Source organism: Falco naumanni, chromosome 8 (genome assembly GCF_017639655.2).
Source record: "Falco naumanni isolate bFalNau1 chromosome 8, bFalNau1.pat, whole genome shotgun sequence".
In the NCBI taxonomy this organism is placed as follows: Eukaryota; Metazoa; Chordata; class Aves; order Falconiformes; family Falconidae; genus Falco; species Falco naumanni.
The window spans coordinates 61,484,541-61,506,520 of record NC_054061.1 but is presented as its reverse complement, the minus strand read 5'-3'; the positions used below and the strand labels follow the sequence as shown (position 1 = coordinate 61,506,520).

The following is a 21,980-nucleotide window of genomic DNA, read 5'->3' as shown; positions in this document are numbered from 1 at the left end:
ACTCCATTACTAGTCAGTTCACTCAAAAAAAATAAAAAAAAAAAAAAAAGGAAGAAAAAAGGAAATCTGTCCCTCTGTGTAAAATTGCATTTTTTCATAAGGAAAAAGATGCATCCTTAAAGGCACAGTGACCTTTGTGTCACATTGCAAGTGCAACAACCAAAAAAAAGAAGAAAAAAACCAAACTCCAATGACCCAAATTAAGGTCTCTCCACAACAGACCAAGCACTATCTCCAAAGTGGCCAGATCCCTTAGATGACAAGGAATTGCATCTAGTGCATGTGTCATGCCAAAGATGTTTGCCCATCACGCACATTTCTGTTTCTCTGAAGCACATACCAATGCACACCCTGGCTGAGGACACCAAAAGCAGCTTCCCAGGTGCCATGGTGAGAGCAGCGTTTCCTCAGTGCTGCCCTGCCACGTTCCAGCAGACACATTTCCCACTGATTAAAACTGTCATCAGTATTGAATTTGGCAACGACAAGCTCCAAAAGCCGCACGCTGGACCTCACAAGCCACTCGTGAAGCACAGGATGCCATGCTGACTGATCCTCTGGGTTTGGAGCCCAGGTCTTCCAGATGGAAGAGGCAAAGCAGCTAAAACCTGAGGCAGGCGGCTGCAGTTCAGCAGTCACTAGCAAACCCCTGATGCCTGGTAGCTCAAGAGCCTTTTCCAGATGCTTCTGACCCAAAACACTGCTTTTGATTTGGTCTCCCACCAGAAAAGATTTCCCACTCCTCCTTACATCCCACCAGTTTCCAGAAATCCCCCCACCAGCGTGACCCAACCCTAGCAGAGGTGGGCAGAGAGGTCTCGGGGGGCTGTAGGACATGCTGAGGTAATGACTGAGAAGACATCCAGCACTGCCAAACTGAGCGCAAGGAGAAAGCCGCACGGAGGGAAGCCTCTAAGTAACACCAAGGACCAGGATTAGCACAGCAACACAAAAATAGATCAAATCTACAAAAGGCTTCACTCCACCCTGGCTGAAGGAAGACATACGTCCCCACCTGCCGCATCCTGGGGTCTGGCAGCTGGAGAAGATGCTCTCCTCTCTTCAGAAAGGGTTTCCTCACCCCCCTTGTACAGAAGAGTCTGAAGATGGGACTGAAACTTGAAGCACTGATCTGGCTCACGGTTTCCCTTCATTTTCCAATTTCATCTTTTGTTTGTTTGCTTTATCCAGAGAAATCCTACCTCCGCCTCAACAGAAGGGAGCAAACCACCCAGGCAGGATCCAAACCCACATCCCAGGGGCACGCGTGTGGTGCTCGGGAGCCAAGCACGTGTGGGACATCCCGTGATGTCAATAACTCAATAGCATTCAAATCAAGGATGGCCGGGGAGAACAGCTCGGTGCCAGTGACGGGCTGACCGTGAGCTGGAAACAAGCCTGCTTCTATCTTGCAATGAGTTTGTGGTTGGTTTAAAACAAATGCCTCTTTCCTGTATCAGAAACAGCTGAAATCTTCTATTTCCTGCATTATCCCCAGAACAGCTCATGACAACTCAAGAACCTGCCATCACAGGGCTACAATCCCCATATAATATTAAGAATTTTGGGATGCAATCAACACTTGGACTCTACCATTGCAAGCTCATCCACAACCTTTGGATGTTAACATTTAATTTTTAATAACAATCAATGGCTTATGGTGATTTTGATCAGACAGCATTGCTTTGAACACCTCCAGCTGGAGTCTCCATGGTTAAACTTACGCCAAGGTCCCTTCCCATAGCTACAGCAGCATACAGGCAGTAAAAACACACCTAACTGTATTTGTGGCTATTTCATGCTCCTTTGCATCTGAATATACATGAGCTCCCCTTCCTTTTGGCACCACAGTTTGAAACTCCCTACTTTGTATTCTGATGGATTCCTTTTTTCAGGCTACAAGAAGCACGTACAGCAACCTTGAAGGCTGCGTGCCGCGAACCAAGCCAGCAGGGACTTCATCACTTCACTTCAAGTGGATTTCTCGTCTAACAGGAAGAGACAGAGCACACAGCAACATCTGCTTTTCATGTTCCAGGCTTCCGTTTTGCTTTTTGTTAAGAGTTTTGGGAAAGACCGGTGGTACCGATACAGCCAGCAAGTCAACTCGAACGGGAACAAAGCATCTTTCATTAAAAACAGTTCTTGGTTAGAAGGGAAATGAAACGTTTCCTGTATGTTCAGCTGAAACCAAGGTGCCAAGATGCAGTGGTAGATAATGGAAGAAAATAACCTAAAGGAATACATTGCTGCTTTACCCTGGAGACATCTGCCTCCCTCTACCACTGCAAAGGACGTCAAGGGGCAGGAGGAAACCAGAACGTGCTGAGAACCAGAGTGGGAAACGGCACCCAGCACCTCAGGGGCACCCAGCATCGAGATACTGGTGGGGAACAGATTTGTAACGTCCAGAAGGGGTTTGCCAGCCCAGTAAAAATCACCCTTCACTGTGCAAACAGCATCATCTCCGGCTGCCGGGGAGCAGCCCAAAAGGCACGCGATGATTCTGAGGGTGGAGGCGAGACTGGCACCCAAGTCCCAGGTCTGGGCAAGGGCTGCTACAGAAGGAATCCCCACAGATCCCCAGTACTTTGCCACGTTTCCAGGGAAGAAAATTCCCTGGCCAGAGGAATATTTAGTTTTTATCTTTTTTCTAATAATTAAAAGACCATAAACAGTAGCAAAGAGATCCTTACCTTGGGTTAAGTGCAGAGTGCAGCCTTCGAAATCAGTTGAATTATTAAGAAGAGATACTCAGGTTCTTCAGATTTTCCTTTTCACTCACATATAAAGCCTTTTGTGTTTCATACTTCAAAATTTTGCTTAGTTCATCCACAATTAGATGTCAATGTCCTAAAAGTTCAGGATGAAGGAGAGAGGGAGTCTGTTCCTAAAAATTTTATGACTCTATTCATCAATTGATCATAATGCAAATGAAAACTGCAATAGCCTCAAACTGTCCTGATCCCATTTGAACCAAGTTAAAGCCTGAATACCCAACTCACCCCTGGACGTGAGGGAACAGGAGCAGAACTGGTTCTAGCTGATAACCAGATTAAGCTGATATTCCCCTCAGCCCTAACCCTTTAAATAGCACTAGCTGACCACAGACAAATACCACCAGACATGAAATAGTGATGTGTTTCCTTAAAACCAACAAATTCATAGGAGCACTTTTTTTCCTCTTTGCATTACAGCTATTTTTTTGAGATCGGCCAATGCAAATCTGCCCCGACCTTATGTCAATACATTCTTACAATTATTTACAGCAACTATAAATTTACCACAATCCTTCACCCTCTATATACTCTGCTTCAAAAGAGCAGAAGAACTGAGAGATTCAGTCAGTGCTGCTGAGCTTTTCCGTGCAGGGTGTGTGGGTATATTTTTTATATGTATATATATGGTGTGCTTAAAGCAGCAACCGCTGGTACCTACGATGCTGCAGCAGAAGCAAGTGCTGCTCTGCCAATGCATTTTTTTCTTCCCATACACTAAACCTCCCTTTAGCTACATCTCTAGAAGGAAAGACTCCAGTTAGTCATAAAATGGGAAGTCTCACTGTAACTGGGACTGACATGCAAATACTGTTCTCTTTGAGGGAGGATGCCATTGCCTGAATTAAGTCTTTAGAAACTACTTAACAGACAATTTCAGACAGACAGGTCTGCGGGGCAAATTAGCAAATATTGTGCTGGAAGGGCTACAAGATCGTGCGACATGCCAACAACCTTTAGTTACATTTAACTGGAAGGTCACGGGGCAGTGACATAACACACAATTCTTTCAAACCGCAGGATTAAAAGCAGGATCCAGAGAATTCTGATCACTTTGAGGGGTTTTATGAACGTCGGTAAAGAACCGTCCCTCCCACTCACAGTCATATGTCTATGTAAGCTACAAAATACTCTGATCAGGATGGCTAGGATAGCCAGAACTCATCCGTTAGCGACGCTCAGGATCACTTCACATTCATGCTTGTCTATATCGCTGTGAGTTGGCAGCACCTCCATAAAACGCTTCCAGTTGTCTTCGAAACGTGTGTTTGTTGGAATGATCTCATTTTGTATCAAAATTTTGCATGAATTTTTCCATTATTTTCCCAGAACGGTTTAGAAAAAGGCTCTCATTTTGGTAATTAAAACAAACCTAGATTAAAATGAAAGGATGCATTTTCTGAATTTTTATTTTAGCTTCTTTCTTCCCTAATTTGTACAACAAACATTGACATCAATGAATCAGGATTAAAATTGTTAAGGATAAAAAGAGAGAAAAAGATCACAAGACAAAATGTATGAAGTGTGATAGGTTTGGGGCTCAAAGCCGTTTTTAAAAAATCAGGTTAACCTGGCTATTAATACTGTTCTTAGGGAATCAGTCCAAATCCTAATGTCAGGAAAGCTGAGTTTGCAGAATTGTCAGAGACAACTATGTCAAGGAAAGGACTTGCACTGAAGAATTGCCCTGGAAAAGGTTGCGGTGAATCACTGAGGAAGACATGCTGCCTCCTACGGAATCACACACCAAATACAAATTGCTTCTCTCTCCACGTCACACACCAGAGCTGCTCATATTTAATTACAACCCAGCCACCTGCTCTTTTTAGATTTGACGGCAGTAAGGAAGATACAGATATAGAGAAAGTATAGGTCTAGGAACAGAATTTTATTTGATTCTAGAAAGTATCATGCAACAAATATATTTTTTTTTAAATGATCCTTGCCCAGCTTTCAGATAACAAAATTTACAAGTGAAAGGATGTGTAAGGTTAGCACCATAGGAGAAATAGTCTTCTCTTTACAACTCCATTCAATAGACAGTTATAAAAGAAAACAGAGGAGAAGAAAAAAAACAACTAGGTGACCTTGTGTTTTCATTTTCCACATCCTAGATACTTAAATTTAAACACCAAGATACCAAGACTCTCCTAGCATATCTAAATAATACACATTAAGCAAAACTTGTTCTGTACATTGGGAAATTTTTGTGTCGAATGGTAACGATCACAAAGGACCAGCTAATATGCAAGGTGAAAACTGCAAATGTTCCAGGGAAAGAAAAGAAACAACAGAACCAGAAGTGAGGAATTTGTCCCTCTTACAGTCTTTTGCAGATATGGCTATCATGACTTGCAAACATCAAATTAAAAAATAATAATTTAAAAGGTATGTGTACTGGCTCTCGTTGGGACAGATCAAACATCCTAACGTTATCCCATAATACCCTAATTTCACAGGCCAAATATCCAGCTGTACTTAATCTGAACTCTCCCATTTCTGACCTGCAAGCAACTACGGGAGTACATTAGACTTCCCATTTTTCCTTACTTTGGTCTGCATTTTCAAAATTCGCTCCTTGTGGTCCTTACTATAAGGTTTTCAAGATAGTGAACAGTTCTTCAAACCCTCCAATCTTTACCGAGCAGGAATTCTAACATGGGATTTAGGAGTTTTACATGCCACAGTGTTATGTGCTGTCTTCTTAAGGCGATGGAACAATTCCTGTGGAGCAACTGAATCCTGCATTACAAATCCGTACTAACATTGCCTTCATAAGCATCTCTAATTACAATACATGTAAAACCATTTCTCTGTTATTGAGCTGTTATAGCTGACTCAGTTATTAAAGGAAGGCTTCAAGCTGAGACAATAAGGAGGAGGCAACCTTTTGTCATCTCTCGGGAGATACATCTTTTGATTACTCCCACCTTTCAAGGTCACGCACGTCGACTTTTAACAGCAACGTTCAAACAACCGATTGAAACAATCGTTTATATGCAACTCATAGCAAAATAGTTTACTTTAATCCCAAAGCACAATGTGGTACAACCCAAGCCAGCTGGTTTTTTTCAGCCTGATAACCATTAGCACTAGAACGTCTATGGCAGTAAATGCCGTTTGAATGCAGAGCGCCAACATCAGTGTCAAACTACCCAGAGGAGCCTTCGCAGCCATGAGTGCTACATCACTTCACCACCCGGAGAGTAACGAGACTCTGAACTTTTCTTTATCTTTCCTTTATTTATGCTTGGACTTCCAGCACTGCACATCAGATACCCAGGGACTTAATCTGTCCTATATCAGACTGCAAAAATACAATGCTTTCTCAACTGTCCTTGCATCAAACAAATCAAACGGTCACATCCAACAAACCCTTCACTTGAGTAGTTGCTTCTACCTAAAAATGCGTCTCTCCTCTTAAGGATTTCAACTAATGCTTCTGGCTTATAAAAGATTAAGTGCAATCAGTTACACTGGAAAGTTTATCATGCAGCTCTTGATTGTATTTTCTGTGCACGCATTTACATCAGGCACACGAGTTATATAAAATAGTTTGGAGTACAAAAATATGGTTATAACATAGGAGTACCAAACAGCACAGAATTAGAACAGTTTTATTACCATAATACCAATTTATATACAGACCCTCATTTTTTTTTTTAATTTTAAGTATTCTTCCCGAACTGACAACTGTAGTGTACACTCTAAAAAACTGCAAATTAACAACACAAATCTATTTTAACCCCTACACTATGCAGTCTGCACCAATCTTCTCTCTTGCACACAAAAATGTATTATAAATAATTTTTCACAAAATGTCACGTATGTTTTATTGCACATTGTACATGCCAATATCTAAAGGAAAGGTTCAAACCTCTTGCTTGATAACTAACTGTTTAAATACCTAGCATTTACTTGTGTTATGAATACTACTGCATTTTTCAGGCTCTAATCTTAACTGATAATTTAAAAGGAAAAATAGCAGAACAGAAAATATGCCTCAAACTGTATAGCTTTTGCAAAAGAAACGTGCTTTTTTAATTTTACTGATTCCTACTGTATAAAGTCATTAAAAACATCTGACCTAATTAAGAATCCTGTGTCAAAACTTCTGCGGTTTTTACTACAAAATTATGCATAGAGCTGCTTGTATCATCATATATTCCTTCTCTTTTGCAGAATGAGGTGCTCCTGTGCTGCAGCGACTTACAGATGGAGTCACACAGGTCGTAGTGCTACCTACAGGGGTCCGTGTGTCAGCCTCCACCTGCCGGGGGCCACCGCAGAGCCGTCAGAGCACCACAACAGGTCAGTACAAAAAGACACTGGGCACAAGTGGCCATCAAGCATCAAGGCCATGTATAGTTCCTGTTAAGCGGATCTCTAGACTAAGGAGTATGAGTAATTTATCATTAATATGTGGGGTTATGGTATGCTGCACTAAAATACGACCTCTAAACAAAAAGAACGATTTGTGTATGACAGAAATGGGCCAGCTGGTAAAAATGCCTCACTGGGTAAAAATCTGCATGTTGAGGGTTAGAACTCTGGCATGAACAAAAAGATTAAAAAATCGATCGATCAAATGTTTTGCCAAGGGTTTCTATAGCTATTAGCCATCAACAGCTCCAGAAAGGGATAAAACCAGCAAAACCAAACAACTAAAATTGCACTATTACAAAGAAACAAGTCCGTGAAAGGGAGAGCCACCAGCCGCCGTTACGGGACAGCCACTTCGAGAAGCCGATTGTTTTTTCGCTTGCAAGTTGGGATGTTGCCGTTTTTCTGGCTGCCTTGTATGAACTTCACACACACTTTGTCTTGTCTGAACTGGACCAGAAACCTAGAAGAGGGAACATGATACAATTTAAGTTAAAGGCGGAAAAAAAACACACAAGAAGGAGAAGTCTTTCCCTGATGGTTCTGAGCATCACCCCAAAGGATGTCATTTTCAGGTCTGCATTAGTAATAAGAGTAGAGGAATTAAAAAAAAAAGAAAAAAGCCATAGGTTGTGGCACGGCTTGAGTGTCCTTCAGGTAGTATCTCTTAATTATTGTCTTCTGCTCGTAACTGTGGGCCTTTTACAGTAGTTAGCTACTCCTTTAGAAAGCAGGCAGATGAAAACAGAATTTCTAATGTACCAGGAATGCAGCAAAGACTATTTCCAACTGCTTCACCATCATCCAAAGGGACTTTGCTGTTTTCATGGACGGAAGCTAAATACTTCTATAGGAACATCAGGAGCGCTTGGCTTCTGGTTTACACTCAATATATCTGGTATTTTAGCAGCTCTCGCGTTTCTGATCTGCAGTCAGCCTTTACAGCCCCCTGCTCGGCGGCTGGGGAAGTTCTCTTCCTTGCCAGCAATCTCCAAATTTAGCTATTTCCTACAGTCCAGAATAAATTAATGTGAATTTGACTCTTCACTTTTTACTGGAAGAGAAATTCCACTGAATGTGGAGAACTGCTTTAAAAAAAAAACCCAAACCAACAGGCTCCTGGGGAGCCTCAAGCCTCTCACGGGCGAGCAAGATCAGAAGCACCAAACAGGGCAGCACTGCCTTTTGGCTCACACGCAGCGGCCGCTGACCTAAAAAGTCCTTTGTAATACAGCAGATTTTCCCTTTTAGGATCCTTAAAAAGCCCTTCAGCAGAGGCCAAAAACTTCAAAGAATGTGTCCTGCCGCCGGAAGCCACAAATCAAGCTGCGGCCGAGCTCAGGGGAGGAAGCGCCCGCCGCGCAGAGCTGCCCTTCGCTCCCGCCCTCCTGCTGCGCGGCCCAGGCGCCCCACGGTTTAACTTGTCTGGTGCTGCTGGCCATGCCAGCACCCAAAAAATCCTCCGCAGGTCTCAGCGCCATCATCTCTTGTCACCAGCGCTGCGTTTTCCTCACCACATTGTTCCAATATTACATATATAAACAGTACGCATGTGTGTATATATATCTATATGAAAAAATGTCTAATAAGACATAGCCCTGCACCAACGGTATTTTTGCTTATATCAACTCTCCTCCCAAAAAGCAGTGTACAGCAGTCAAAATAAGGTCACATTTTCTCATCAGTCCCTAGTTGTGCTTGTACCTAAACTCTAGCGGGGAGACGAGAGTCCCGCTTCACCATCAGCAGAGACGGAACTGCTAACAGCTTCAAATTATTTAGTCTGAATAAACTCAATAGCAATACACACGTCAATGTTTTTAATCTGCAAGACAAGAAACAAAACCACATCCCAAAATACAAGCCGCCTCCCAGAAGGCAGACCGCTTCCAGACCTAAGGCAGGCCAGACTAGTGCAATGCACGCTTAAACCTCATTTTAGTAGTTTATTCCTTTGTAGCCATCATTAAACTAGAAACTGACTGGGGACAGCCCCACTCTTTTAGAGGCTACAACACACACCCTTCAGCAAATTAAATCCCAGCTGGTAACAGAACACCGGGAAAAGGCAGATATCGTTTTCAAGGAAGGAGCAAAATCAGCCTTAAAATAAAAATCCAGGCGGATATAAACTGTACTCGCCATGGTGACTCTAGAATACAAGCAGTGCACTGCAGCCAGCTAACAGGTTCAGGTTGTGCCTACAGAAATTTTATTTCACTGCGGTTAAAGGGTTCCAAATTTTCTTCTTTATTCAGAATGAATAAGGCCACCAAATCAACAGTGCTGAAATCTGGGGGCACTTCACACAGCAAACGAGCACGTAGCAGTGGTGGGTGAAGCGAGGGACTCTTACTCAGCAGGCTCTAGGGGTTCACACGCACGGTTTTATTCCACAGCTATAACCGCTGCAAGTGCAGCCCTTACCTAAGGCCAAAATATGAAACTGCACCAAGCAGAAGGAAGTACTAATTTGAGACACCAGCTTTTTATCAAACAAAGCTTTTTAACAACCAAAGAAGCCACAACGACGATAGGTGGATCAACCACCAACAGCAGGAATTTTCAGAATACGCTTTTGCACCTTCACAAAAGAGAAGGCAGAGTTTTAAAGACCTGCAATACCAGCACCAGTGACACATGTACTCGGGGAGGAGCTTTTCATTCTGTTTTCACCAGAGTCCACTCTAACCAATAAACATCTCACAGGAATACGTGGGCTTTTCAGTCACACGCAGAATGATTCTCTCAGACCTAGTATCTCTGAATTAGTTCTCTGGCAGCAATTCTGCTTCACAGCCCTGTTTGAAACTACCTTCGGAAAAGCACATTTTCTCCAATGGCTTTCACAGAAATAAGAGCCAAATAAATGCTAGAAATAAGTACGCATTGACAATTGGATCCTTATTTACAAGAATGCTGTTAAGAGAAAAGAAGCATTAGCTACACAACAGCGTTCTGTTCTTCTAACGTTTTTAGCACGTTGCATTGAAGGAAATGCACTTTTAAGCAAACAAGAAACGTACTCATCGGATATCTCAATGTTGAGCTTCTGTTTGGTTTGGCTGAGAGTCGTGCGGTAAAGTTTGGTGGCCATTTCAATCAGGTGGTCGCTGCTGAGCAGGAAATCTCCTTTACCAGCTGCTCCCGAACCCTGAAACAGGAAAGTAGTTAGGACCACCAAAACCTAGAATACAAAAAACAATAAATGCCAGCCAAGCAGGAGGTTTTACAAGGAGCCTTCTCTTCCCAGTGCAATGGAACAAGAGCCTTTAAACTTGGAAATTAAATAGGGATGCGGTGCAGTGTATAGGATCCAAATGCAATTCACTCTCGAAGACACCACAAACCTGTTGAAAACATTATAAACCCCTTCCCACCCTACAGAAGGGTCACCCTCATCTGTCCTACACAAGGGCAGCATTTCTGTATCCCCCTTTTGGCTACACTGCAGCACGCTTGCAAGATTTTCCAATAGGAACAGAAACCAATTACCCACACCAGTATAAGGATGAAGGCGGCCAGTACAGACACTAATATGAAGTTCTTCAAATCCATTTAAACTAGAGTAGAAATTCTAGCAGAGCCATGGTAAGAGTGCAGTGAAGCAAGTATAGCACTGAACTAAGTTCTTTAGAACTGAGTAACCAAATGAGCTGTGCCATAGTGTGGATTTCTGGGCATCCCATAAAGAGAGAAATATTCTGCCAGTGTGTTGGGAAGAATTGTGTGAGCAGCTAAAACGGAAAACAGTGCCACAAGGCATCTGAACCAGATTAAAGGCCCGTATTACAAACTGAAAACTCCCATCCTGAAGAGGTTACAGTGAAATACAAAGTTTGATTTTCACAAGTAAATCATCGTTCATAACATAAAAACTGTTCTTACTTGGCTGCAGTAGTTTTAAATCAAAGTTTCTGCAGATACGGCAAAGTTCAATGAACTTCTAAACCCACAGGCTAATGATATTTACGCTTTAATGCTACAAGATAATTAATAAACAATTTTTACATCACTGCATGCAAAAGAGTCGTATTATTGTATTATAAAGCCGTAACCAACCTCCTTGAGGTGCACTGCGAAGAAGCCATCATTTTGGGAGCTCATGGACACTTTGGTAACATCTCCCAGTGGAACCTCTGACTTGATATTCCCAGATTTTTGATCCGCAAGGAGAACGTTATTTTTGGTTAGTAAGAAAATCCTGGACGTAGCCTGTGAAAATACAAAAATGCAAACCATTTTCCACGCAAAGAGAGAACTGGTCTTTACTGGGCACCTACTGAGACTCCAAGCAGTTCACACAGTTAATAAGTTTGGCGCGCATTAGTAATCATCAACATCTGATGCTCAGTAAAAGCTGCAGATCAGTTAAAATCAGGTCAAATTTATTTACGTGTCTAATTACAGATTGAGAAGCTTAACTCACTCTGGCACATATACTTAGGTATAAACAGTTCCTTTAATGACTAGCTTACAGTTATAGAACTCGGAAACTGAAACGCAGAAACTATGCAAATCAGGATAACCTCATTTCTCGGCCTTTGTCAATCCCAGGAGAATCAATGCACCTTTCCAGTGAGAGGTAACTCGGGGCCAAGCCTCACTGCTCACTGTCACCCACCAAAACTGCGTCACGGAACACCACAGATCCAGTAGGTATTTTCAGTGCTATGTTCTCCTCCCTTTCTCTATTGAAATTATTCTTTAGGAGGATAAACATATTTTCCAACAACAAATATTTTTAATGCATGTTCTTAAATTCATCTTAGAAAATAATAATAAAGAGAAAACAAGAACTCAAATCTACCTATAGTTGTTTCTCCTGTAAAATTTTAAATAATAAAATCTTAATTTTTTTTTTAATCTTGAGAGCTGTAGCCTATGCAAGTACAGGAAAGATACTGTCTTCATTTAATTAGTTTTTTCTAAACCGGAAAATTAACTTGGCATCAACAACAGGCAACCTAATTTCCCTTTTACAAATGCATAAATGACTTCTGCATTTGAGAAGCTGAGATCTACTACTTCTAATATTAAGACAGATACAGTGAAAACAATGACATTTACTAAGGGAGGATAATACGCCCTGTTCTAATGAGTATAATTTAAATGCAAAACAAGTTCTGTGCTGGCAGAGTAAAAAAGTACCCAGCACATTTAACAGCTTTATTCAAATGATACAAGAAACTTGCCTCTTCATTCCAAAAAGCTTTTGGTATCAGTCAGAAGACAGGCAAAGCTAGCAGAGTATGGTACTCAAGAGTTTTAAAACCTAATGAAATGTGATGATCAGGAGCTTGAAGATCAGTGTGAACCTGGAAAGGTTAAGTTTTCTAAATACTTGAACAAGAATAATATTCTCTAAATATTTATTTTCTTCAGTTGGCAAACAGGAGATCTGAGTTTGGTGCAGAGACTGCATTTAGTTGTGAATCATTACGGTCCTGTTACCAGTTGGTGAGATGATGTTTTAGTTTGGAAAAGTTGCTGAAAACTACAAACCCAAACAAAACATTAGTAATCCTTCTGTAAATTTAAACCAGGTGTTTAAACTTAGGTAATTTTTAGCACATTACATTGAAGGAAATGCATTTTTAAGCAAACAAGGTGTTTAAAATCACCAGTTTACATGGATCCAACATTTCCAGTCTTGTCCTTAAAAAAAAAGGCATTTTGAAAAATCCTTAGACTGTTTAGATGACAAAAAGAAAGTCTCCCACAGTTGATTTATAACAAACATGATCTACCTTTCCAGATAAAACAATTCCATCTTATTACCTTCCCATTGGCTCTATTGATCTTATTCACAACTTCGGCAATAATGATCTTTTCGTCCACAGCATCTTTAAGTTTTTTGTACTTGGGGTTCTTGCTGATTTCCAAGTAAGCTCCTTGGAACGGCTGCCCAACACTGCCCAAGAAAAAGACAAAAACCCACGAATTAAATATGAATCTCGGGGAAAAAGCAAGCCTCCTGAAACAGCCACAGTCTGCTTCAGGCTTTGTGGGGCCAGGAGATGCACCAAACACCATCTTCAATGACTCTATAGCGCCAGAAGCTTCCTGAAGCTTTGATACACCCTCTGCCACGGAAAGCTGTTTGCTGCTTCATTTTTAACAAAAGAACATGACCCAGAAACCGCTACTTACAATTTCTACCTGTTTCAAGCGACAGCAATGCTGTTATTGTTAGGTATTATATATCTAATATAGCAGTACTATATTATAATATTATTATATAGTATTGTGTAGAATTATTAATGATAATTAGACAACTGAATAATTATATAAGCGAACGCAAATGGGGCTTTTAACACAGCGTGCATTCACGCAGTGCGCTCTGCCCCCGGACCCCTGGTCGGCACCACCGTGCAGCCGTGTCGGTGTTCACCGGTGCCGTGCCGGCAAACCACGTCAGCTGAAAGTAACTTGGGAACTGCTACAGAGTAGCACAGATATATCTCCCAGCACATTATCCCTGAGGAAAGGCAAAAAAAGAGGAGCAGTAAGAAAGACTATGTGTATTAGAGACAGAATCCTGTATATATTAACAGCATGATGATGGCGCCTAAAGAGAAATTTATCACCGAAGACAGTAATAGGATTTTTTTTTTCCCTTGCTCTGGGAACGTTTTCCAATTAAACGGGCCAAATTGCTACGGATGTCTGACACAAGTACATCCTTGCATATACAATCAATTTTGATTTAAAATCACCAGTAACAGTCTCTGAAGTTTTCTTTCCTGTTTCCACAGTCGGACGCACTTTGACAGTGTTCCGCAGTGACAGACAGGAGCCTGCCCTCGGGACCTGCCGCGTTCCTTAGCCGTGACCCAGGCCTGCCTCCGGACCTTGCCTGCCCATCGCTCCATCTTCACCCACCTCAGGGGGAGGGGACAGCAAGAGCTTCGCCAGCAGTTAACAACTGGCACGCACAGTTGCTGCTTGCTTTGTTTGGAAGCCACTTTAATCGCTTTGATTAAATTACAGTCAAAGTAGTCAAGGCAAAGCTTTGCCAAGGGGAGAGCCCAGCCCTCCCTGACTTTAGAGGTGTACCTCTGGCATGCGGGGCAGGGGGGAGAAAAGGAAGGGTACTGGTCTTTTAGTACTCAAAAGAAGTCCCTTTCTGTTCTTTAATTATATTATGCACAGAAAATTAGCCACATCCAATGACTCATTATCATAGTAACTAATCAGAAACTTTATACAGTCGTTTCCTCCACCCTTAGGCCGATAAAAAGCCCGACAGGAGCTAATCAGCTCTGAATGCGAGACAAAAACAGATGGAAATGTTTCTACATGAGTGCAGGGTGGGGAAAGCTCATGTTGGAGCTGGCGTTTTTGTTTGTTTTTATTAATTAACATTATGAAACCATAGTCACCAAAACAGTAGATTCCCTGTGGACTTTGTCCCTAATCAAATGATGATGACTTAGGAGCTAAAACTAAAGGAATCAACAGTTACCCCCTACCACATGTTACCCCACTTAAGAATGTCTTGGATAAAAGTAACTCGGATATATATTTTGCTGTATATTATTCCATTGTTCGGTCTTGGTGTGAAAAGTACTAAAGCAGGGATATAAATAAAATTCTTTCCTTCCCAAGGAGCAATACGTTGATCAGATGTATAACGACTCAGAGCAAAAACCCCTGCTTGCTCCTAGAAAAGTCCAAAGGCAGTATCCTCTTTTCCCAGCAGGATAAAAAGACATCCTAAAGCAAATAAGGATCAAACCACAAACTAACATACCCAGCCGTTAAATAAGTGATCTACTGAAGGGAAGAAAGAAAAACATCTACTGAGCCTGTTACAGGAAAAAAGGAAACGTCTCAATAACAAATGACACCAAAGCAAACCAGTAAAGCACAGGAACAGCCGGCAGAGCTCGCCCCTGCATGGAGCCGCGCTCCTCCTGCTGCAGACTCCTGCCTCTCCCTCCAGCGAGCCTCGCTTCACAGTGCCTCTCTCCTGCTCACCTCAAACGACGCCTTCTCAAGAAAACTCTCCCGAGATGGACAAGACCTTTGTTTTCAAGAAAAATACAATTTCTAAGCCCATATTTACTTTAAATGTCCAATTCCACTCCTTTTGAGGACATCGGATCTCCCTCGTCAGCCTTACTGCATGCAAAATTTGAAAAAATGTGCACTCCTGAAGTAAAATCAGATACCACTGCACTTTTTTGAAGAACGCTAGCTCCACAGATAATAATGACAAGAATTTATCAGGTTTTAAGAACTCAATAATCCGAGACACCAAAAAGCTTATTTGCAGAGATTTCACATTTTGAAAAAGTCTCCGATTAAAAAATAAAGTTTAAATGGAAATTAACTTCTAAGCACTTTTTTTTTTAAAGCATCCTTTCAAAAAGATATATACCGATGTACCTAACTCCTAAATTACCTAGTCTTCATATGAAAGTGTGACGCTGAATGTACCGAGTCCAAACATAGAAGAGCTCCCCAGCACGCCTCAACTTACAGTTCACTCGGCAGTTATCGGCTGCGGGAACCAGCGTGATGGAAACTAGGGGAAAGGGTGAGAGTTATTCCCTTCTACAAGCTCTCCAAACTTTTACGATGTGAACAGGTCACAAGGGGTTAGAACAACACCATATTGTGTATCCTGGACAGAAGCGCTCAGCATCGCGGGATCAGCGGGCTGCAACAACCTCTGTGTTAGAAGCAAACTGAGCTCAGTTTCCAGGATTGTAAAGTAAAACAGTGGAGGGACATTGTCCAGCAAGGAAAATGCACCTTCCTGCTTAAGATAAAAAGCAAAATCTTGCTTAGTTTCCTAAATCTCTGTAAGGATACTGAACGTGTTGTACAGTAAAAGCAGTGGAGTCAGTCATTACCTGGCTGGATATAAAGCCTTCTTGTCCTTGAAAAGTTCACTTGCTTCCAGTTTTTCTTCATATATAAGCTTCTGCTGATCTGTGAACTGGTCTCTGTACTTCTTACACTACAAAACACGATTTATTACACACACCAAAACATTATCCTTCCCAATCTAATCTGAAGCAACAGCACCACAGGCTAATGTTTGCTTATCGCTCAAAATGCACATTCTTTGTATACTTCTGAAGTGACTCAGCACCATCCTACGTGCCACTGTGGCACACTAACGAGCAGCAGAGGTGTTTATCTCCCCACCCATTCTAGATACCGGTTTTGGTGTAATTCAGAAGTATCAAAAACATCTCACTTAAGCATGTTGCATTTGGACATGAGCTTAATCCATCAGATACCAGTTTCTGGAAGACTGTGCTAAAAGGGTTCGCAGAAACATAAATATAGTTCCACGATTGTGGAAGTTTCTGTAAGCAGGGAGAAAGAACAAAACACAGCTGAGAGGATGAGTTTTGCAGGCTCAGAAAGAAAATCTGTTCCTCGACAACTCACAGAAAACACAGCCCACAAGGTTAAAACGTCTCATCAGCACTTACACAGATTCTCACCATTCTCTCCATCCGCGGATCCAAACCAAATTTCAGCTAACCACAGTTCACAAGTAAAAAATTCCACCCCGTGTTTCCAATGGTTGTCTAAGAGCTAGTCCCAGTCCTGGCCACGGACACAAGTATTATAAGCTGCCAACTAACAGGCAACAGGCATACTGCTTTAGTGTCGAGTTAAAAGCTGATGTCAGGAAGCAATCTTCTCTCCCTAGCCCCAGGAAGGGGCAGGCAGGACAGCTGTACCCCTCGTAGGCCAAAGACAATAATCAAACCCCTACTTCTTCCAAAGAAATAAAACCATCCTGGCCGGAAAGGGAAGAAATACATTCTAAAAATAGGCCCTTCATGAACAAAACTACTGGAAATGATGTGATGAAGCTCTGTACAGACTGGACCAGAATGTGTCCTACCCTCCACAAGTGGAAAATCCTCTTTAGCTCCTTGTGAGTTGAATCCAAGAAAAGGTAAGGTCTCGCTGGCCAGTTTTTATCTATCGGTGATAAAGAAGGCATCTTATTCTTCATTTCCAGGAAGTATTTTTGCATCTGTGATAAAATTGAAGCAAGATGTTTTATTAATGTTCAAATACCAGAGTTATGTCAACAAGCAAGGAAAAGCAGATGCTCTGTGATTAAAAGCACAGTTACCAAACCACAACGCTAAGCTTTCCTAAACCTGAATATGGATTTTAAAAGCCAGGTATATCGAGAAACACAGATTTAGATATCACAGAAGTGTGGCAAATGCTTAGTTAGCACCATTCCCACAACTTCAAAACACTATCACCATCCTTTCCTCACATCAGAATATTTAAGTTGCCAATTTTCCATATGTTGAGCTTGGACCTTTCCTTACAAAGATGATCAAGGCCAAACTACAGCTGTTACTTTGCTATAAAACGATTTTAAACACAGAAAATCTACATGTGCTTTGTACAGATGTATACATACAAGTCTCTGAAGGGTAAATTCATAAATTTTTCTTCCAGCATTGGCTCTGAAGAATTTCCTGTACTCTCTACGGACCTGAAAAGTAAAACAAACCCTCAAAGTGGGTATGGAGAACAGATTTGTTTGCACAGGTACATTTTTATAAAGCTCTATGGAAGAAAATAGTATAAAAGCATACAAACATGCAAAATGTTCCCTGAAACAGAAACACGAACCGGGCACACTTAAAATACATGAACCAGACCATGAACCAAGAGGTCAGAAAATTACCTCGCCTGACCTGAGAACAGTCATTTGCAAATTTCACAGAGAACTTGAAACACTCTCCTCGGAAAAGGCAAGCTATTCAAATATGGCTGAATTCACAGCATGACTCCATTTTCATAAAGCTTTTGCATAAAGTCAGACTGGAAAAAGTGAGGTATCGTCAGTGACACACGTTTTATTGTGTCTGAAGAGACACTGAACTGATGTTAATTACACAGTTAACTGATGAACTGTTTCTAATTTTTCTCTTTGAAGATTCTTAATACACAGAGTTTTCTATAATAACAAAGGGATTTCCTTCCCCCCCCCAAACAGCCTTATGCATGAAAAAACTCTTCTCACACAAGCAGTCTTCATTCCAAAAGGAAAAAAAAAGGGTTTTGGTGCTTGGTAAGAGCAGAGAATCAACACAAAGGTCGCTTAATGTCAGCAAGCTTGGTATTTGTTTCTAGAATTGGGGGGGGAGGGGGGAAATATATAAAAAAAAGTGATCACTGAAAACCATTTTTTGTGGGTGATACTAATTTTTAATACATGCATGTAAATGCAGGTTTCAGAGTACTGCTTTTGCCCTTCCTGTTTCTATCAGTGCTAATTAGCACAGTATTGAAATTCCTCCCTTTGGCAAACGCAGTCTGAGGGAGAGCACAACTGGTCTGCTGTTCGATGTGAAGCCCAGGCTCACATCACCTTAGCTGAAACATCCCCCAGCTTTCCTCAAACTTTGGCACAGTTTGCAACACACCTGCTACAAGTTTGGAACAAAAAATCAGAGAAAACATCGTGGCTTTGCATAATTTACCCCAGAGCAAATTTTGTGGTTTTAGCTCGCTCGCTGTGTGTTACCGAGCTCACTGTAACCAGCAAATCGAGGAAAACCCATAGAGGGAAAAACCCACATCGACTTATAAAGAAAAAGGTCCCTCAGCTTACCCTGGCACACCTTCTGCCCCGTACTGAGGGTGATGCATTTTAAAATCAGCCAGCATTATGAAAGCAAGAATCTGTCACTGTTCTGGGATTAAAAAATCCCCCAGAGATAAATCGGTTTTGCTTAATTACACATTAAGATGCATCAACAAAACTGACAGCATTCATCTGTCACCATTGTATGCACATAACTTTTTCCACTTCACTTTGTAAGAAAAAGTATTCTTATTCACTGGTTTTCTGTAAAGTTTAGTGCTCTGTAATTAACGTACATCCTTTATTTATTATTCAGGGATGGAAATTAACACACTCAAAGCCACTCCAACCACAACCAATCCCAAATCTCACCACGTTCTCATAGACTCTCTTTAATGATGTTGCTTTACATAATTCTTCGTGAGCTGCAAGGTGTGCAAATTAATTTGGAACAAAGGGACTAACACCCCCACCCCACATCCTACTGGCGCTGCAGGGAAGCTGCAAAGCAAGCACTGGGAAATGCAAGCCGTTCCAGAAAAGCCTAAATCTCGGAAGTACCACAAACGCTATTAACATCTACTTCTTGTACAATCAAAAAAAAAAAAAAAAAAAAAAAGACTCAGGAATTAATGGTTTAATCTTGATCACTTGTATCGACTTTAAATCTTCACCTGGAAATGTCATGCGTGAAAATACTTTGCCATCAAATGAGAACTGCCTGTGGCAGCAGTGATATATTGCAATCACAGCCTATGACCTTATTCAGAAAAAACTGCGCCTGCCAGGTGAGATGGAAGTGCTGTTTACACTATTTAAAAAAATACTTTGAAAAGCCACAGCACAGACAGGTGGAAACATACTCCTGCTGCAATGTGCCTTAAAGATTTTTGGATTCACCAGTTTTCCTTGAAATGCTGCTGTTTGATATAAAACAGCCTCTGAGTTCTCTCAGGAGGGACATGTTCTTGTTTTGAAATCCTAAAAACAGACCTGCTTTGGCAGTAGTACCTAAAGTGTGATTCTGTTCTGCAGAAGGACTTCTTAAAATGGCTCCTTTGGATTTCCAGCTCTCGTTTCCGTGTGGGTATTGTAATGGAATTTTTTATATACATAATATATTATATAGAATGATATGCTTTGTAACTATTTTCCCCATTTCATCACTGTTCGGGTAAGTATACGAGAATACGAAGCTGGACTTCGCATTATCAAGCGAATTGCTCCCTTTTACACGCCCGTAGCCTGTGCTATCCCTGTTAGCAGAAGTGCCACCCAGCCAGACAGAAGGGATTCAGGTTCCGCAGCTCTTCAGGACTGCGTCTGCACAATGATGTTTGGAAGCTGGATCATGTAAATCGTTTGGGCACAGATCCAAAACATCTCAAGATGCCATTTTCATCGTCTACTTACAGAGCAGAACTACATTCTTCCAGATTACAAATGTGTTTTCTCTTGCCAACCAGTCCTTGAAAGCAAGGGACAGAAACCAAAAGACCCTTGGACATCTCAATTTTCTGGAATTCATGGCTGCCACAAGCCATAGGCAAGTGCATGCAATGCTGTGGCCGAGAAAGGCTGACGGAGGCAAGAGGACGTTAGTTTTTGTTAGCTTTGCGCCGTGCCCTCGACGCTGGGCAGGGGTTGAGCGTGAGCAGCAGTGGAGGCACACAGCTGCACCCCGCTTCCCACTCAAACAAGCAGAGGTCACAAGAAGAAAATACATCCTTGTAATCTTTCGGGATAGGATCTTTGCCAACGTAGGTCAGGTTTTTAAGCCAACAACCGTCACACAGTCCCTTTAATCTGACATTTGCCTTTTGCTTCAAATTCCCAATAGGACAAAAAACACCTGGTGCCTCAATACTGCTGTAAATGAGGCGTTTTCAGCTCAGGAATGTTTCAGTAAAATCCATGACAAAATCAAGCAACGCAATTCTGTGTAAAAACCATCCCTGCTAGTAAGCCCACACAACCGCTTGTTTATTAAGTGTTAGTAAGATGCCACACTTTATTGAGTTCATGTTGACAGATGAGAGGGTTTGAGAAAGTACCTTCAGTCCAAGCCAGTAAGCCCAAATGACTGCAACAGCATGCTTACGCCTAGCCTCCTCCTTCAAGCGTTTCAACTCCCTTCGAGCCTAAAAGGTTCAGATAGTGAACAAAAGAGACAGCCCGATGCAGACAGCACAACGACCAGGAAAAGGCTTCTCCTAAACAGGACAGCCAACTTACAATCAAGACACGGAAAGGTGGAAGAACAGCATTTAACCTTGAAAACCCAACGTGTCAGTGTGGATCGGTGTGAAGCCACAGAGGAGGTCAAAAAGAGCCTCCAATGCTGCGTAAGGGGCACACAGAGGTCAGAACTTTGTCAGCCCCATTATTCACTGCCAACGTTTCCATCTCCTCGTCCGAGCACAGCTCGCAGCCAGCGGTAGGTATCTCCTAATTCGATTCTAATGGAGACCTTTGCCTGCAGCTGTGTGACCAAAAGGATGCGTATGAAAATCAAGACCTACTAAAATCTCCCTATCGAGTCACTTCTTCCACTCGTGAGTGCCTGGCCAGGGCAGAATCAATTCTGAAAGCAGGTATGTAAGGATGAATTACCGGCACTGTGGTGAGGGCTTTCATTCCGGAGGGTGTTTTTTATTTTGATCTTTATGTACCTTAAAAAAAAATTCTCTAGCCTGGTTAATAATCTTCTCCAGTCTGTCTTTATGGAATGAAGGGGTAACCCTCCCACCCCCCCAAACCCAGTGCCTTCCTCATGGGCAAAGAGACAGGCACCCACCTACATTTCATCAATCCTTCCCGGTTTAGGAAAGCCATTTGCAATTCTAAACACAAAGGCAAGCGTGGGCAACTTCACAGCATCTCCCATTTGAGGAGATACCAGGGCATTTGTTATTCAGTTATCTGATGATAAAAGCCAAGTAAAACCAAGAGTTCCAGTCTGACAGCACTGGTGACCGCAGCTCTAGCCACGCATCTGCCCATGTCGGGATACATGCCATCAGCAGCGGTGCAACAGCGGGTGCCAGCCCGTGCCAGCGGCGCTTCCCCGGCACAGCTGGGCGGGTTAAAACCTGGGTCAGGTGCGGGGGTTAACCTGGACTCACAGAATGTGCTCTCACTGATCTGCCTGGGACAAACGCTCCTACTGCACAGTGCTGTGAAAACAAGGGCTCTGCAAAGCTAAGTTTGTCTGTCTTGTGAAAAGGAAG

The 21,980-nt window shown here is 42.0% G+C and overlaps 1 protein-coding gene across 6 annotated transcripts in view; it reads right to left on the bottom strand.

The window, feature by feature from the left end:
• Nucleotides 1-4,646: 4,646 nt before the first annotated feature.
• Nucleotides 4,647-21,980, bottom strand: part of MYO1B (myosin IB) — a 113,145-nt gene continuing 95,811 nt past the window's right edge. For 4 of the 6 annotated variants that reach the window (XM_040605211.1, XM_040605212.1, XM_040605210.1 and 1 more), the window contains 8 exons: nucleotides 20,805-20,891; nucleotides 17,578-17,652; nucleotides 17,038-17,172; nucleotides 16,025-16,131; nucleotides 12,942-13,074; nucleotides 11,223-11,375; nucleotides 10,187-10,314; nucleotides 4,647-7,623 (listed from right to left, as the gene is read on the bottom strand). In XM_040605211.1, coding sequence (XP_040461145.1) covers nucleotides 7,500-7,623; nucleotides 10,187-10,314; nucleotides 11,223-11,375; nucleotides 12,942-13,074; nucleotides 16,025-16,131; nucleotides 17,038-17,172; nucleotides 17,578-17,652; nucleotides 20,805-20,891 — 942 coding nt within the window. In that variant the 3' untranslated portion in view covers nucleotides 4,647-7,499. The remainder of the gene's footprint in view (nucleotides 7,624-10,186; nucleotides 10,315-11,222; nucleotides 11,376-12,941; nucleotides 13,075-16,024; nucleotides 16,132-17,037; nucleotides 17,173-17,577; nucleotides 17,653-20,804; nucleotides 20,892-21,980) is intronic. The other 2 variants (XM_040605214.1, XM_040605215.1) reach the window with 1 other exon arrangement.